Below are 18,933 nucleotides of genomic sequence, written 5' to 3'. Positions count from 1 at the left end.
TCTCGGCCTCCCAAAGTGCTGGGATTACAGGCTTGGGCCACCGCACCCAGCCGAAAGCATCATTTTTTTTGAGACAAATTAATGTAAGCCCTGCTGATTGATGGAATTTAGTTCAGAGTCTCAATCCCACATGGAGTAATAAAAAAACTGAAAACACACTCTTGAATTTCTCACCCCTAATCCAGCCCCAGTAACATTCACCTTCACTTACAAGTTCTCGCCACTTAATAAAGAGGCAGATTTTCATCACATAAAGGTAAAAACCAAAGAAGTATACTCCTGGAGACTGTATTAAGCTTCTAGGCTCAATCCAATCCAACAATGAGCAGGAGCCAGGTATTTACCTCCTATTGGTAGCAAACCAGGTGAAATCAAGAAACTTGACATTTGGGGGAAACAGAAAAAAATCTTTTGTGAGCAGAGGTAGTATGACCAGGGCCTGGTAAGCATTCCTGGGAGAGTACTATTTTCATTGATCAGTTTCACTGGTTTCTAATATGATAACTTTTGCAGGTATAAAATCCCGCCTGGCATAGAAAAGTTGGGTAAATTAAATGTAGGTAGGCTTGCTTGAAGACAGAAATGCATTCATTTGCAGATGCAATGCATTATAGCCCTTTACTGTGGTTCATGTGTATTCTGAGTATAAGGAAGTAATGAAGGCTGCCACTCACCTTGATTCTTGTCATCTGGCTCAGGGTCCGGTTTCAGTCTTTTCACACTGTGGCCACTCTCTGAGCTGTAACAAAACACATGGTGATTTGAGCCATGTCCAATCTTGCAGATCAAAGCTTAGGGAATCAGGAGCACCAATAACTATTTATATGTGTCTTAGGCAGTCTCAAGAGGCTGGGATGATAAAAATGAATGAAAAGTATTCATTTCAGATTCTTAATCTCCTTCCAATTGCATCATTAGTCATAAAGACAATTTAAACTCCTGACAAATCCAGGGAATAAAGCACTGTATCTTCAAGCATCACTTCAACTTCAGATTCTTGGCCGTCTTTATCACTCAAATTGGTTAGAACCACAGATGGATTTCAAGAATATTTAGACATGTTCATAAATGACAAACATTTAGTAATTACAGATTGAAGAAAACATCTTTAGTGACAAGCTAGAGATTCTGAGAGTCACCCAGAAGACTTTCACTAAAAGAATGTATAAGGAATATATTTCAATGAAGAAATAAATGATCCCAGAAGGAAGGAATTCCAGAAGGAAGGGGTGGGGAACAAAGAAACTGGCAAAAGGAAATGTAAGTCTAAACAAATATTGTCTGTATCAAAAAATAACATCTAGTTTGTGGTGTTCAACATGACCATACTGAAGTCACCTCTAAGACTGGGACATTGCTGTGTGTATGTACTACCTGGTATTTTCTTGCAGGGAGTCCAGAGCAGGTTCCAGAGTTACGTGGGAAACCCAGGCGCAGTGGCTCACACCTGTATAATCCCATCACTTTGGGAGGCCAAGGCAGACGGATCACCTGAGGTCAGGAGTTTGACAGCAGCCTGGCCAACATGGTGAAACCCTGTCTCTACTAAAAATACAAAATTAGCCAGGTGTGGTGGTGTGTGCCTGTAATCCCAGCTGCTTGGGAGGCTGAGGCAGGAAAATTGCTTGAACCCAGGAGGCAGAGGTGAGCCAAAATCGTACCATTGCACTCCAGCCTGGGCGACAAAAGCGAAACTCTGGCTCAAAAAAAACAAAAACAAAAAAAATCAGTGTATACAAAACCACAATGCAATTAAGTTGGAAATCAATGACAAAAGAGAAACGTATTTTGTAGCCTCTAAGACACTGTTACCTATATATATCATCATAAGGTGTTAAAATGTGTGTGTGGCGAGGGGGAAGGCTTATCTTCCCCCTTACTGAAATATGGTTGTTACCTCAATATGGAGATTTAAAAAATACATTTCTAAATAATTCCTGAGTCAAAGAAGAAATCATAATGGATATTTTAAAATACTTAGAAGGAAATATAAAACTTATATACAATGAAAGCTAAGGAAAATTTATAGCTTCAGATGCCTATAAGTAAAAAGGCTGCACATTCATGAACTAGGTATCTGACAGTTTTTTCTAACAATAAATAAAAGAATAAACTAGAAGAGAGTAAAGAATATTCCTTTGAAGAAGGTAAGAAATTGCTGCTTGTTTTGTTCTTACGCTTCATGACATATACATGCCAATGGCTTCCAGACCTTCACCAGGCAGCAGAATCACTCATGGAACTTTGAAAACTACAACTCCCAGATTTCACTTCAAACTTACTGAACGAGAATTAGTGCGAGGCCTACAAATATAAATTATTAACAAACTCCCAGGTGATTCCAATAAACTCAGGGTCGGACAGATTAGGAACTCCTGCCCCAGGAGACTAATTCATCACCTTGCTACACAAAGCAACATTAAGTGGTGTTGTTTCAAAATCCAAAAGGGGTTATATGCAGGTCACCAAATAAGCTACAGAGCCTTTTCCAAAAGTGATCTAAGGACTAAGGGAGACAGCTACCACACCCATTCTGCGACCATCAAGAGCAGTCTCAAGGGATAACAAATTGATCACCTGGAGAGCCCTCCCTTGGCATATTCCAGTAAAACTGACCCAGGTCCAAATCCTGCGAGTCCCTGGTCTTGCAGGAAAGCTTATGTGAGAACTTGAAAGGAATAATTCATGGTTTGGATAGTGAGCACTTCTCAGGATAACTCCTCCCCTCTGCTACTATACCAGCATGACATTTTTACATGTAGGCAGTGTTCCTAAGAACATCTGCAGCAGATGGGTGGTGTGCCAAACTACAAGACTGCATCAATACACTCCCTTCAAAACATATGGCTGGTTGCCAATATATCATATTGATTTTCCTAACAGACTGCACTTAAACTTATCATTTCGCCCACCGTCTGTTGGGTCAAATCGAAATGACCAGATTCAATCACTCTGATGCCATTTCAGGATTTGGAAAGGGAGGAGCAAACATAGCAAAGAACTTATCACAGCCTCAAGACAGTGCTATCACTTCCCCATCAATCCAACCTAGCCACAGCCAGGTCTGTAACCCTGTCAGGGCTGCCATGTTCTTTCAGGACAGGATGTCTTTGCAGCAGCTATTCCCTCTGCCTAGACTGTTCTCTCCCTTTTTGCTTGTCAAAGCGCTAGTCATCCTACCTAATCAGCATCTTTCCAATGGTTTCCCCAACCTCCCCAACATGGAGATGCACACACCCTCAAAGCAGCATTGTATGCTCCTCCTCCTTGCTCTCAGTACACCCTGCATAGATCCTTTCACAAGACTCACTATCTCATTTGTCTAGACAGAAGCCCAAATACTGAACTCGAGCTCTCTATTTCTCTATGATCTTGCACAAAGAAGGGTCTCAACCTCACAAACTCTTGGTCTTCTCATCTACAAAACAGGGATTATAATTGTACTTTCATAGGATTGTTGAAGAATACACGAGATTATGCACAGGAAGCATTTAACACAATGTCTGGTGTGGCAGATCCCCACTGAAGAGTAGCTAGTATTTATATTTGTTGAATAAATGATCAGAAAGACGAGGGTTGAAGCCTATAGAAGGCCCCAAATCTGGAAAGGGAGAGAGGCATAGGGAGCACACCAAGGGAACTTCACCAGGACTCACGCGAAGTAAGCGTTGGCTCTGTCTTCCACTACAAGTGGTGTTTCAGAGTACATGGTCAGAGCGAAATCTAAGTTGTGTGAGTGCTGACTGACCTCTTATGCTTCACAGCTCCTGCCAACAGCTTTGCCTGGGAGAACTTGTTCTTGGTTTCTATGGGCTTCACAGTCAGTTTCTTTTCCACTTCCTTCTTGTTCTCTTGAGAAATTCCAACCTTCTTGAGGTTATTGTGAGTTACCAGTTAAGGGTCAAACTAAGCAAAAGGAAGGACAACAAATACAACCCACTAGCCCTTCGGCTGTGCTATGTAATATCTGGCCTACTTATTTAAATAAATGCCCCACCCTTCTTTATTCTGCCAGTCAAATCCAGTCGATTCAAAGATAAATGAAAGAGACCATGGAGGAAGACAGCATAGAAAGCCCAAAATAATACAGATAAGCAAGCTTCTCCTCTGATTCTCAAGGAAAATCTGAGCATAGCCACAAAACCCACTATTACCAAGGACATGGCCAATATCATGCTTGATGGGGAAAACAAAGATCTTAAGAAATATAAAGAAAACACACACACAAAAATTGGCTCCCCTGAAAACGTGCTTCCCCCTTCAAGGGTTAAATCAAATTTTGCAGAATGTTGTTAAGACTATCAGTGGCATTTAATCTTAGACATTACTAAGACTAACTCCTGCTCCACTGGTGCAAGGAAGCATCAGAATCACCCCAAGGCTCATCAGACATGTCAAATCCCTCCCTGCCCCAAACCTACTGAATGAGGACCTCTAGAGGCCAGGGAGTTAGTTTCAAACACTCTCTGAAGGTGATTTTACACTTGATCTTAGCCAAAAGACTGAGAAACGATCAAAGGGGATTTTAATGAGAAATCCTGTGCATGTATACGACAACTGAAAAGCTGTTTTTAAAAGCATGACCAGTTCACTTGTAACATCAGTTTTTCGTTCTTGATGCCAATCTCTGGCTCTCAACTTTTTATTTTTTTGAAGTGAAGAAAGGCCCCAAATTTTTGTTGGGGAGGTCACTTTCACTTGTTCCCTCCACCAGCCCTCCCTCCTCTCCCTCCACTTCTCCCTCCGTTTTATGCTCTCTCTAAACGTCTTAGACAACAGATGTCTAGCCTACTTATTTAAATAAATGTCCCACCCTTCTTTATTCTGCCAGTCAAATCCGGCTGATTCAAAGATAAATGAAAGAGACCACGGAGGAAGACAGCATAGAAAGCCCAAAATAATACAGATAAGCAAACTTTTCCTCTGATTCTCAATGAAAATATGACACAGTGCAAGTCCTTATTTAAGATGCAGTAGTGCCTGGAACAATAGTGACATCTAGTGCCCAGGAAATCTAAGAAGCATGAATTATCAGCCCAAAGAGGTGGGTGGAAGTAGAGAATGTATGGTTAAGGTTATTTGTCTAGGCATCTTTGAACAATGGAGAAAACTGAGTTCCAGAAATCCTAAGATTCTAATTCTAATCCCTCTCCAGGCAACTAACTCTGTTCTTATGGGCACAAGTTACCTTAAATATTTGCAGTATGCAACGGAAATTAGATATAATGCTCAGTACTGTTGAGTTTAATGAATTTAATGTTTTTAGGGTCATCATGGAAATAGATAATGTTAATACTCATTTTTATTTAAAAAAAAAAGAGAGATTGGCCGGGTGCAGTGGCTCACGCCTGTAATCCTAACACTTTGGGAGGCCAAGGTGGGTAGATCATCTGAGGTTGGGAGTTCAAGACCAGCCTGACCAGCATGGAGAAACCCTGTCTCTACTAAAAAGACAGAAAATTAGCTGGGTGTGGTGGCACATTCCTGTAATCCCAGCTACTCGGGAGGCTGAGGCAGAAGAATCGTTTGAACTCAGGAGGTGGAGGTTGTGGTGAGCTCAGATCATGCCACTGCACTCCAGCCTGGGTAACAAGAGCAAAACTCTGTCTCAAAAAAAAAAAAAAGATTTCATCTTTCTAGGAGAAAATGCCAAAAAAAATTAGCATGTTGTGATTTTTTATCTGCTATTCCATCATTAGGAGACAGAAGTTCTCAAAACCCTCAATATTAAATATTAAAAAATAAAACAAAAAATGGAAAAAAAACACAAAATCATGTATATATTTACACATTATTCATACCAGGACATAGACAAAACCCAACATTTAACTTTTTATTCTTTCAAAATGAAGAAAAGTCTTAACCTTTTAGGGTTAGGGGGTGTTAATAATCTTTTTTTTTTTTTTTTTTGAGACGGAGTCTCGCTCTGTCACCTAGGCTGGAGTGCAGTGGCGCGATCCCCACTCACTGCAAGCTCCGCCTCCCGGGTTTACGCCATTCTCCTGCCTCAGCCTCCCGTGTAGCTGGGACTACAGGCGCCCGCCACCGCACCCGGCTAATTTTTGTATTTTTAGTAGAGACGGGGTTTTCACCATATTAGCCAGGATGGTCTCGATCTCCTGACCTCGTGATCCGACCATCTCGGCCTTCCAAAGTGCTGGGATTATAGGCGTGAGCCACCGCGCCCGGCCAGTAATCTTATTTTTGATCCACAAAGTATAAGCAATTTTTCCTTCTTAAGCCCCTCTTCTCCCAAAATGCTTTAAAAACACAAACACACCTCAAAAATCTCAAGAAACTCATTAGATGCAGCATTCTCTTAAAATTGCACCATTTTTAACATATGCAATACTGCTAAATACTGGTTTAATGTGAGAGGAAACAACAAGAATTCTGTTATTTACATGGTTTAAACCACAGTTTATTTGTATTCAGAAGTATCCTATTATACAACATATTATATAGTAATCAAGCAAAGCCAAGAACAAGTTCCTGACTTAGAGCTTCAATAAACAAATGTCTAATCCTTCAATTCCTATCTCAACATGTCTCTGGCTACTTGCATGCTTGGGATTAGTGCATCAGATGTCAGTGAGTTGAAAGGCCTGCTTTTTTTCAGTTTTTCTAGACAGTCAGAACTTTCCAAATTTCCAGTTAAAGCCCTTATCCCTGGAGCCTCATTGTACTACAATGTTACCAGGACACAAAGGTTTCTTTTGTCTCATTGCTGCCCTGTTCATTCTTCCCTTTTAATTGAAAACCAAAGGGCATCTCACACTCAACAGCACTTCTCCCCAGATGCTGCTTTGGGGGACACTATATGTCTTATTTGCTAGTCTGCCAACATAAAACAAAATATCATTCAAGTGAGAAATGTAATGAATGTATTTCCTTGGAGGAAAAAGCTTTGTGTCTGAAACAACGCAATATGGGCGTCTGCCTACCTCTACAAACGAACACATATTATTCTGGGGTCATCAGGGTCAGGGAAGGGGGAGTTCAGAATAATCAGCCTCAATCCTACAGTTGAGATTGAGGTATAACTTTCCATAAACTTCTATCTCCATGTTGCACATGAATGCCAGTAACAGAACTGCGACTGGAAGCCAGGTCTTTTCTGGTACAGAACACCAGTTCTAATGTAAATCAATTCCCAGGGTATCTGTCCATTCCATGTCTTCTCCCACATAATCCTTTTTTTTTTTTTTTTTGTTTAAAGACGAAGTCTTGCTCTGTCCCCAGGCTGGAGTACAGTGGCGTGACCCTGGCACACTGCAGTCTCCACCTCCCGGGTTCAAGCGATTCTCCTGCCTCAGCCTCCTGAGTAGTTGGGACTATAGGCACAAGCTACCATGCCTGGCTAATTTTTGTATTTTTAGCAGAGATGGGTTTTCACCATTTTGGCCAGGCTGGTCTCAAACTCTCAAACTCAGGTGATCCTCCTGCCTCGGCCTCCCAAAGTGCTGGAATTACAGGCATGAGCCACCGTGTCTGGGCTTCCCACATAACTCTTAAAATGGAAGCTACTGCACATTCTCTGCAAGAAAATACCAACTAGTACATATACACAGTCAAGTCGTCCATTTTAGAGGTGAAGCCTGTTGGATTATACCAGTGATGTTACTCAACATATAAGCCTGAAATATCCAAATAAGCTTCCTCACATGAAGACAAATGGTCCTATTAATATCTCTTATTAATCATTTATTAATTTATTCACATATTTACTGAGAATCTACTATATGCCAGGCACTGGGGAAATCAGAAGTGGCCAAAGTCAGATAGTCTTTTTCTTATGGAGCTCATTTATTTCACATTCTAGCAGGAAAGAGACAGACAAACCAGTAGGCAAATAAATAAAGACAACTTTCAGATAGTGACAAATCTATAAAAATTATATTACTGGCCGAGTGCAATGGCTCACGCCTGTAATCCCAGCACTTTGGGATGCTGGAGTGGCCGGATCACCTGAGGTAAGGAGTTCGAGACCAGCCTGACCAATATGATGAAACCTCGTCTCTACTAAAAATAAAAAAATTAGCTGGGCGTAGTGGCGTGCACCTGTAATCCCAGCTACTTGGGAGGCTAAGACAGGAGAATCGCTTGAACCCGGGAGGCAGAGGTTGCAGTGAGCCAAGATCGTGCCACCGCACTCCAGCCTGGGCAACAAGAGAGAAACTCCTTCTCAAAAAAAAAAATTGATATTACCGATAGCAATTTTAGGTGGGGTGCTTAGGGAAAGTCTCTAAAAGGGAGAGCTGAGCAGAGGGCTGAGCTGTGAAATGCGTCTTGCAAAATCTGAGGGCAGAACATTTTGGGCTGAGGAAACAGCAAATCTGAGGCCTTGAGATGGACTCAGAAAGCATGGTGAGAGAGAACATAAAGGCCAGCAGGCTGCAGTACAGTCAACATGAGAAAGAGTGGCTTCAAGATGCAACAAGGAGGTGGGTTGGCCTAAATAATGTAGAGCCTTCAACGGCCTGATACAGAATAAGACTTTAGTCTAAATATAAGGGGAAGCCGCTAGAGTGTTTCAAATAGAAAAGTGACATAATGCCATGTATGGTTTTTAAAGTTCCCTTTCTTGTCTAAGGAATAGATTATTGAGGATGAGAGCAGAAACAAACCAATTAGATGGTCACAGGAGTCCAGAAGAAAGTCTACTACTACTACAGTAGCAGTAGATACCTAGAATTCGAGAGATTTGGAGTATATTTTGGAAGCAGTTCTTGGCCCAGGCACCTGGAAGCATAGGACTACCAGTTACTGGGACTGGGAGGACCAGAAAAATAAGAGACTTTGGGGAAGAGCAGTGTGATGAGAGTAGGGGTTATGTGGCACAATATTGAGAATTTTGATTTGGCTAAGTTACATTTGGGATGTCTATTAAGACATTTAAGTGGATGACCAAAAGGCAACATTGAGCCACAGCAAAGTCATCTTTGCAGATTTCTCAGCCCTTCTACGGAGAGAGGGCATGCTATAACCAGTAGAGAATATCTCACTAAGAATATAGGAAAGTTGCTAAACATGTTCTTTTAAAACTCAGAGGCCAATTTCTTCCCTGGATGAAGCTGGCTGCACTGCCCACCTGTCTGAGAGTCTAATCCCAGTACTATTAGGATTGATGCCTTGAGTTAACCCTAAGAAGGATGTGGACTTTTGACTATAACACTCTTGCACACAACACAAACTCCACAAACCGTTGCCAGCTTTTCAGAATCACAGGAAAATCAGTGTTGAAAATGACTTGAGAGATCACCAGGTAGAAAACCACTCTTCTGTTGATGAGGAGATGACATCCATAGATGCTGATGAGAAAATGGACACCTTACAGGTTTTCCTCCAGGTACAAAGGATATTCTGTATTCCTTCAGTTCTTTCAGTTCTTCTTCTCTTCGTTGCTTTTCTATTAGTTCCTGCTGTCGAGAAACCTCATCAAGGAAGTTGGTCTCATCTTCATCTAAGCCTCTTACCATGTTTTCTGAGGAAATAATTAAACAGGGAACACTTAGCAGGCTAAAGGGAAAAATAAGATTTTTCCTTTCCCCTTTTTTAATAAACAGCAGATTCTTCAGGGGATTAAAAAAAAAAAAGAACTGGTAAATACCATGGCGTTTGAATAGATAACAGGGCATAAAAAAACAAGGCATTTTTCCCATTACTAAATATTACCATAGAATTAAAATGGGTGTTTTGAGCTCTAAACAAAAATATTCAATGTGGTCTAGAAGGCTGAAGGCTGTCTCTTTTCCACCAAAAGAGCATCTGGAGACTCGAAAATCAAGACAATTCCATGGCTAGTTAGGAAAAGTGCTGCACGAGACAGAAGTGCATCAAAAGTACCCCACAGAGTCCCTTGAACTCTGTGTTTTCGGAAGCTTACTGAATTTGAACTGTTCCTCATACTCCTGCTGCTTCCTGTCCTTCTGTTCCTGTAGTCTTTCATACAGAGAGCGAGGGTCATAAACCTCCTCTGGACATTCTGAAAGGAAAAGGAGATGGGAGAGAGGTGGAGGGGGAGGAGATACATACTTCAGATTGTTTTCATATTATTTTGGAATCACAAAAGGTTTTAAAGACAAAGTCAAGTCTCTGCATGATCTGAGGGTGTGGACAACACAAAAATAGTACAAAGTCCAGTTTCCCTTTGGACCTCAGACAGGGGCCAGCAGTTCTCAAAGCCAACTATCAATGTCAACAGCGCCCATGGCCTCAAACAGTTAACTGATTGAGGGGCCAGCCCTAACCCTCCACAGCAGCAGTGTTCTCAGTTGTTCAGACCATGGATCCACCTGTATAGATGGAGGAGAGGAGCAGAATCTCTTGGAAGGCAGTGTGGTAGGCAGAAAACGAATAGGATGTGAGTATCCTGGCTCTACTCCCAGCTGTGCAGAACCTTACACAGGTGACTTTTCCCCTCTGAGTCTCAGTTCCTCAACTCTAAAGTAAGGACAATTGGCCAGGTATGGTGGCTCACGCCTGTAATCTCAACACTTTGGGAGGCCGAGACAGGAGGATGACTTGAGCTCAGGAGTTTGGAACCAGCCTGGCCAACATGATGAAACTCCATCTCTACCAAAAATACAAAAATTAGCCAGGCGTGGTGGCAGGTACCTGTAATCCCAACTACTCGGAAGGCTGAAGCAGGAGAATCTCTTGAGCCTGGGAGGTGGAGGTTGCGGTGAGCCAAGATCGCACCACTGCACTCCAGCCTGGGCAACAGAGTGAGACTCCGTCTCAAAAAAGTAAATAAATAAAACAAAGTGAGGACAATTAATACCTATTTTGCAGGGCTACTGCGTGGATTAAAGACCATTATACTGAATGTCACAGTATACCTTCTGGATCTTCAGGTTTTCGAACTTTCTCCCATTCTTCTTGCCTCCTTTTGCGCCGTTCATCTAGTTCTGCCTCAGACACAAACCTCTTTTTGATAACAAGGTTATCATCATCCCCTCCATCCATAATGAAACAACCAATCTACAAAACAAAAACAAAAACAAAAATATCATTTCAAGTGAGAACTGCAATTAAAATTCTAAAGAGAAACAAGGACATTTAGCTCTGTCTCACCCAGCAACAAACTAAAAATTATCTTCCAACTTTGAATTGAAAAAATTCTCAGCTGGGCGCGGTGGCTCATGCCTGTAATCCCAGCATTTTGGGAGGCCAAGGCGGGCGGATCATGAGGTCAGGAGTTCAAGACCAGCCTCACTGACATGGTGAAATCCCATCTCTACTAAAAATACAAAAATTAGTCAGGCATGGTGGCACGCACCTGTAATCCCAGCTACTCAGGAGGCTGAGGCAGGAGAATCACTTAAACCTGGGAGGCACCCAAGCCTGAGCGACAGGGCAAGACTCTGTCTCAAAAAAAAAAAAAAAAAAAAAAAAAACTCTCAAATAGTTTAATTTATAGGCCATTGATGAAAGCACATGAATATACTTTTCCTAACATATCAGGGAATTTTTATTAACATCGATGTTATCTACACAGTTGGCAAGAGGACCTGGAATAATTCTTATTACCTGGTGTTCCATAGTAAATCTCACATTGCAGATACTTCTCTGTCCCTCTAATCTAGATAAATTGGCCTCCTGAGCATCCCATCCTTTTCCCAGCTCTCATCCTCCTTTATTTCTGTAACACCTGACATTGTTTCTTCTTGAAATTCCTGTTTCTGGGACATTACACTATCTCCATTCACCTGCTCTTGCCTCCAAGTAGACTAAGATGGAGAATCTCAGCTACTGAAGATTTAGTGATTAAGTCCAGTCTGTACAGCAGGGAAGGTGAACAAACCATGAATGGAGAAAGTGAGACTGGAAGAACAGATCTCCCAACTCCAACTTCAGTTCCATGTACTTTCCTGAATACTAATCTGACTCTTCATTTATCTCTCCTGACCTTCCTCCTTGTAAACCCCTTGTCTGTGCCATTTAAGATTTGAACTTCAATCCTTCTCTTTTCTCACTCTCACAATCACCTCAACCATTTTATGCATATTTTGACACAGAAGATTACCTAATCTGTTATTTCTAACTGAGCTTTTCTTCAGAGGAGAGAAGGAAATAAAGATAGCAGAGTGTGTATTACTTATTACTCCTTTTTTTTTTTTGAGATGAAGTCTCGTTCTGTCGCCCAAGCTGGAGTCCAGTGGTGCACTCTCAGCTCACTGCAACCTCTGCCTCCCGGGTTCAAGCAATTCTCCTGCCTCAGCCTCCCAAGTAGCTGGGACTACAGGCATGCACCAACACGCCCAGCTGATTTTTGTATTTTTAGTAGAGATGGGGTTTCACTACGTCAGCCAGGCTTGTCTCGAACTCCTGACCTCGTGATCCACCTGCCTAGGCCTCCCAAAGTGCTGGGATTATAGGTGTGAGCCACCGCAGCTGGCCGTATTACTCCTTCTAAACTAAACCTCTGTTTTTCTTTATTGGTTTCTTTCCTTTTGAGTAACTGTGGAATCAACCCCTACCCAGACATGTTATGTGTTATTCACAGCACTATGCGCTAACAAGGAGGCACATATTCAATCCAATGTCCATTCCAAGATGACCACTAACAACAAAAACAGTAAGTTTCCACACTACCACAAAAATAAGGCAGCTAACCGCTAATGAGCTCTTACCATGTACTGTATACTTTTTATGGATATTATCTAATTAACATGGTCATTGATCCTATGAGAAATATTATCTGTTTATAGATGAAGTTGAGGTCCAGAGGAGTTAGATTATTTGTCTAAGGTGATACACGTGGTGAATGGTAGAGCCAAGAACCAAAGTCAGGCCTAACATCAAAAATTCATACTCTTACCAACTTTACCATACTCCTCCCCAGAAAACACTAAATCTTGGTTGAAAACAAAGACATGTCGACTTCAGCTTTCTTCCTACTTCAAATTCCAGTGTTGAGAATATTCATGCAACATTTTTATTTAGTAAAGCTAGAAATGGAAGCTGAAAAAACCCAAACGTTCAGAACAAGAGAATAGTCTCAGCCTGTTGCTGAGGTTTAGTTTAATGTAACAATAATAAGAAAGAATTGTGAAAATTACTAGAAAGAAATGAAATCAACTGACAGACGCTGTTGCTCCCACCTAAAGCCCACAACCTGGACACTTCTGATTTAGCAGCACTCAATGACTCCAGCCAGAGGCTCATTACTGAAGCAGAACTGTTCAGTCTCTGTGAAAATGCCAAAAATTCCTCAAGTTCTACAGAACAACCTCTTATGAAACCAGAGCCAACAATTTCTTAAATGTCTCTGGCAGAGAAAACGTGAACTTTCTAGGGCTCTAATGGTTGGGAGAGACATTCTGGACAACCCTCAGTTTCCCCCTTTCTTATACCCTATTAACCATTAAGTCTCCTTTCTCATCCTGTATTAATCACCTGGTTTCTTTCCATCACCCATTTTTCCTAAATAATTCAGAGTAGGACAGGTCCTTATAGCCTACCTAACACGATAATCACTCAACATCTGAATTTACCATACACACCCAGGAGAAGGTCATCCACCTCATATATTAAAACTTCAAGGAGGACCACTGCACTCCCTTCCTACACAGCCAACTCCCTCTCTAAGCAGATTTGACCGTTAGGACAGTTCTTCCTTAAACTGAACTAAAATCTGTTTTACTATAAATTCAACACATAGGTTCAATCCGCTGGGACTATACAAAAAGAATCGAATCTTTTCTAACATGACTGTACTTCAGTTGTTTGAAGACAATTCCCATGTTCCTCCTAATTTGTTGTTTTTCTGAGCCAAACATTCCTAGTTACTTTAATCTTGTAAGATGGAGAAAAATAATCATGTCTCAGGGAAATGAATTTATCAGATTAGATATGATTTAAACCTGGGAAATAAATACTAGGATATGGCAATGGCATTGGTGCCCCAGTAAATGTATCTCTTCATTCTTGTTATATATATATAATTTTTTTTTTTTTAGGACAGAGTCTCGCTCTGCTGCCCAGGCCAGAGTGCAGTGGCATGATCTTGGCTCATTGCCACCTCCGCCTCCCAGATTCAAGCGATTCTCCTGCTTCAGCCTCCTGAGTAGCTGGGATTACAGGTGTGTGCCACCATGCCCAGCTAATTTTTGTATTTTTAGTAAAGATGGGGTTTCATTATGTTGGCCAGGCTGGTCTTGAACTCCTGACCTCAAGTGATCCACTGGCCTTGGCTTCCCAAAGTGCTGGGATTACAGGCATGAGCCACTGTGCCCGGCCTATATTTTTAAAACAGAAAATTAAAAAATCTTCCAATATGCAAAAAAAAAAAAAAACACCAAACCCTAGATTTTTACATTTCTATCTAAATAAGAAATCAGAGAGCCTCCTGGGTTCAAGCAGTTCTCATGCCTCAGCCTCCCGAATAGCTGGGACTATAGGCATGTACCACTACACCTGACTAATTTTTTTTTTTTTTTTTTTCAGAGACAGGGTTTCACCATGGTGCCCAGGCTGGTCTCAAACTCCTGGACTCAAGCGATATGATCTGCCCACCTCAGCCTGCCAAAGTGCTGGGGTTACACATATGAGCCACTGCACCTGGCCTACAATCTTTTATACACAGGGACAAAACCAGAAATCAGTTGGTTAATGAAAATAAGAAATAAAGCAAATGTATACATTAAAATAAAAAAAAAATTAAAGACAAGTGCTACAGGGGCGAAAAGGGGACAAGAAATGTATTTCTCATCAGCTCTCAGTGGGTTGGTCTCCCAAAAGCACAGTCACACTGTCAAAACTAATGCACACTTATAAAAGTCTGCTCTTTAAAACTAATATCTTAATTCAGGTTGGGCATGGTGGCTCATGCCTATAATCCCAGCACTTTAGGAGGCCAAGGCAGGAGGACCAGCCTGGACAATAAAGCAAGACCCCCCATCTCTACAAAAAAATTTTACAAACTAGCCAGGCATGGTGGTGTGTGCCTGTAGTCCCAGCTACTCAGAAGCTGAGGTGGGAGGATCATTTACTCCAGGAGGCTGAGGCTGCAGTGAGCCATGATTGCACTACTGTGCTCTAGCCTGGGCAACAGAGTGAGACCCTGTCTCAACAAATAAATTAATTAATTAATTATAAAACTAATATCATAATTCTGGCATTCCCTTATCCCCAAATAAAGTAAGCCAAGTTAGATGGCCACAATAGTAATAAATTTCTGTAAGTTTAAAAGGACTAGACTAAAACATAGACTGCTTTATACATCTTTTTTCAAATTAGCATTTTCTTCTGTAGGTCCTCATTCTCTGCAATGGCTTTGCTCGGGCTGTTCCCTCTGCCAGGAATACCCTTGCTTTCTTTTCACCCCATGCAAACTGCTGCTCCACCCACCCAGAATCTCACTGAAGACCATCTCCTTTATGAAAAGACCTCCTAGAGTAGTTAACACATATTTCTTTCCTTTGTGTTCCTGCTACGATCATTCATAACTCTACTACGGCCCTTATTCATTGTGTTTGATTATCTATGACTGTTCCAACAGCTCTTCATCTCCACAGTGCTTATTATTATTAGCACAGTGTTTGGCATATATTAGGTATTCAAATACTTACTAAATAAACCAACCATGAGGAGCTGAAGAATCTGAGCAGGGAGGAATGAACTCACATGAATATTCCTAGGTACTGTCCAGTGTAAGCTATAGAGATTGGTAGCCACCAAGCAAGTATTTGCTGAAGTGTCAGTATCATAGGAATCCTATTCAAACACCATACAATTTATGCAATAAGAAACAAAGGACCAAAACTTAAATCACTTTACTATATCATATAATCGACATCATCTTTCAAAAATAACCGCTACTTTCCTTTAATTTCAACTGATTAAAAATGGTCACTTAACCTGCAAAAGCAGTGCTTGATGTAGACAGCGTATTTCTTTGAAGAGTCCAATGGCTGTTTATTCTGCAAGAAAGAGGTGATAAGTACCTGTAACTTACTGACCTGCTGGAAGTAGACAGAGAAGCTAGAAAACTAGATTGTAGTGACTTCTAATTCCTATTGTCTAGGTAAATTTTCACAAGTCTCTTCCTTTCCCCTTTTGTTTGCTAGAGTAATTAAAAACAAAACAAAAGACAAACAGCCCAGGGATATGGGGGATACAGGCTCTAACTGTGAAGACCCCTGTAGGAATGCAGAGGACTTACATTAGGAATGCTTATTTTGTTCCACTTTAGAAAGAGTAAACAAATGCTGTCAGCTTTCCTTTACTCACATGCTTTTCAAAGTGACTCAAGTTTAATTATCAAACTAAACACATTATTTTTTAAAGGATTTATTCAAGTTCTTCAAATAGGGAATTCATGGAAAACTAAAATCATTTCAAAATTCACTTTGTCCACCAAACTTAGAGTTCAAACTGGCACAAATAAAGAACGTGGTTTTCAAATCTGCCTGACAGTCAAGAAAACAAAGTTCTTATATTTCAAGCCAAAGTAACGGTTAAACACTGAACTACTGGGTTTACATTAGAGACCGTGGTATTTAATTTCCAGGGTGGTGGGACAAAATGGGCTCAGTTCTTACACAGCACACTACACATTGTAAAATACAAAACTTACATTGCTGCTTATAATTGCTATTCCTAACTTGAAAAATGACTCCATTAAGCTAGTGCCATGACACGGGTAATGAGATCTGGTTTCCTACGGAATTGAATTCTGTGATGGCAAACTACTTAAGTGTTTACATCACTGGCCACCATATCCTTCTAATTCTAAAATTAGACAGATTGTACATGTAAAAACACACTGGAATCAGGTTTCTGTGTTCTGTTGTTTTAAGGCTTCACTCTGAGTAGCAAAAGCAATAGGTCAATTCATTTCCTTCTGTCAGTAAATACAGATTATTGCTTTCCAATATTTTTTACTCTGATGTTCAAGTCACATTGTACTTCAAAATGCAGGACAGCAACTAAGAATTTGCCATCTGGCTAACTCAATTATATTCCAAACAAAGACTGCTTTCTGGACAGAAGGCACTTCTACCAAGATACAATAATTTAGATTTTTAAAAATTTAGCTGACTTTTCCTATATCATAAAATATATTTAGAGGATGATAACTCTAGAGGATGATAACTGCTAACAGAGAGCCCGCTGTTAGTATTTATTACTAGGCAAAGTAAAGTCAATCTTCTAACACTGAAGCTTATTTAACATACTCCAGTAGCAAAGGAGACTAAAAGAATCTAAAAACTAAACCACAGAAAAAGCAATTTAATCCATATTTTAAATGTTTATTATAAGGGGCAATTTACAATAACCTTTCAGGCATCTATGAAACACATACAATAAAAAATTCGGCTTTGCAATAACCTTTCAGGCATCTATCAAATACATATAATAAGAAATTTGGCCAGGCGCGGTGGTTCACACCTGTAATCCTAGCACTTTGGGAGGCCAAGGCAGGTTGATCGCTTGAGGTCAGGAGTTCAAGATCGGCCTGGCCAACTTGGTGAAACCCCATCTCTACTAAAAATACAAAATTAGCCAGGTGTGGTGACATGCACCTGTAATCCCAGCTACCTGGGAGGCTGAGGCAGGAGAATCACTTGAACCCAGGAGACGAAGGTTGCAGTGAGCTGAGATTTCACACCACTGCACTCCAGCCTGGGCAATAGAGTGAGACTCCGTCTCAGAAAAAGAAAAAAAACAAAAAGAAATTAAGGTCTGGTGCAGTAGCTCACACCTGCAATCTGAGAACTTTGGGAGGCGAAGGCAGGACTGTTTGAGTCCAGGAGTTCAAGACCTGCCTGGGCAACAGGGCAAGACCCCATCTCTATTAAAAATAAACAAACAAACAAACAGATTGGGCACAGTGGCTCATGCCTGTAGTCCCAAAGCTGTGGGAGGCCAAGGTGGGAGCATCACTTGAGGCCAGGAGTTTAGGACCAGCCTGGGCAACACAGTGAGACTCTGTCTCTACAAAAAAAATTTAAAAATTAGCCAGGTGTGATGGTGCACTACTTAGGAGGCTGAAGTGGGAAGATGGCTTCAGCCGAGGAGTTCTAGGCTACAGTGAGCTATGAGGGCCACTGCATTCCAGACTGGGCAACAGCATGAGACCTTGCCTGGGGAAAAAAAAAAAAAAAGTTAAAAAAGGTAAAAAAGGTATTGATTTATCTTTCCATAGCGCAAGAGCAGAGTCTCAAATGTGCGTTTACCTTGAATTCATCTATATGCACTAGAAGACAACTAATTTAAATATCGGTTCCCTTAGCTGATCCTCATTCACACATGCCTCTCCAAATATGAACACTTCCCTCACTATGCATGATTGTATTCATTGCATTTTTTACATATTGTGACTCCTAAATACAAACCAACAACTTCATCTGGGGCTCACAGGAAGAAAAACAGCAGTTTTTTCCAAAGCCAAAATAAAACTTGCCTGAGGATCTAGAGAAAAAAACCCCAAACCAAAGTGTTTTTCCTATTCTCTCACTCAACAATCAACACAGTATAATTCTGTGAGGGATGTGTCCCCACACACCAAGCAATCCACCAATTCTGCAGCAGACACCAACCGGCTGGGTGTCCTCTAATTCAGTTCAATTCTGACACTACCTACCTGGACAGAGACTGCATCAGATCCCACAGGTTGAGGGCTGAGTCCCACAAGACTAGCCTCCATTTTAGATATCAACCACAAGAACCAGGTTGTTTTACCTGTGGTTCAGACCAACTGGCTATTAATCGGGGTCCCCATGACCCCCTCCTTAGGTTCTATGAATTTTGCTAGACCAGTTCACAGAACTCAGAGGAACTTAGAGGAACACTTACATATACCGGTTTATTTTATTTATTTATTTATTTTTATTGAGACGGAGTCTCGCTCTGTCGCCCAGGCTGGAGTGCAGTGGCCAGATCTCAGCTCACTGCAAGCTCCGCCTCCCGGGTTCCCGCCATTCT

At 41.2% G+C, this 18,933-nt stretch overlaps 1 protein-coding gene across 6 annotated transcripts in view; it reads right to left on the bottom strand.

The window, feature by feature from the left end:
* The window catches only part of FAM192A (family with sequence similarity 192, member A), a 34,905-nt gene that overhangs the window by 11,072 nt on the left and 4,900 nt on the right, over positions 1-18,933 (bottom strand). For 3 of the 6 annotated variants that reach the window (XM_011938857.1, XM_011938854.1, XM_011938856.1), the window contains exons 2-6: positions 10,842-10,983; positions 9,887-9,985; positions 9,363-9,484; positions 3,749-3,882; positions 675-739 (exon numbers count right to left, since the gene is read on the bottom strand). In XM_011938857.1, coding sequence (XP_011794247.1) covers positions 675-739; positions 3,749-3,882; positions 9,363-9,484; positions 9,887-9,985; positions 10,842-10,968 — 547 coding nt within the window. In that variant the 5' untranslated portion in view covers positions 10,969-10,983. Of the gene's footprint in view, positions 1-674; positions 740-3,748; positions 3,883-9,362; positions 9,485-9,886; positions 9,986-10,841; positions 10,984-12,635; positions 12,688-15,575; positions 15,607-18,592; positions 18,817-18,933 lie in introns of those variants that run through there. The other 3 variants (XM_011938858.1, XM_011938853.1, XM_011938852.1) reach the window with 3 other exon arrangements.

The sequence above is a fragment of the Colobus angolensis genome, unplaced genomic scaffold (assembly GCF_000951035.1).
Source record: "Colobus angolensis palliatus isolate OR3802 unplaced genomic scaffold, Cang.pa_1.0 Scaffold178, whole genome shotgun sequence".
Lineage (NCBI taxonomy): Eukaryota > Metazoa > Chordata > Mammalia > Primates > Cercopithecidae > Colobus > Colobus angolensis.
The sequence above is the reverse complement of the archived record's forward strand: the minus strand, read 5'-3'. Positions and strand labels throughout refer to the sequence as shown.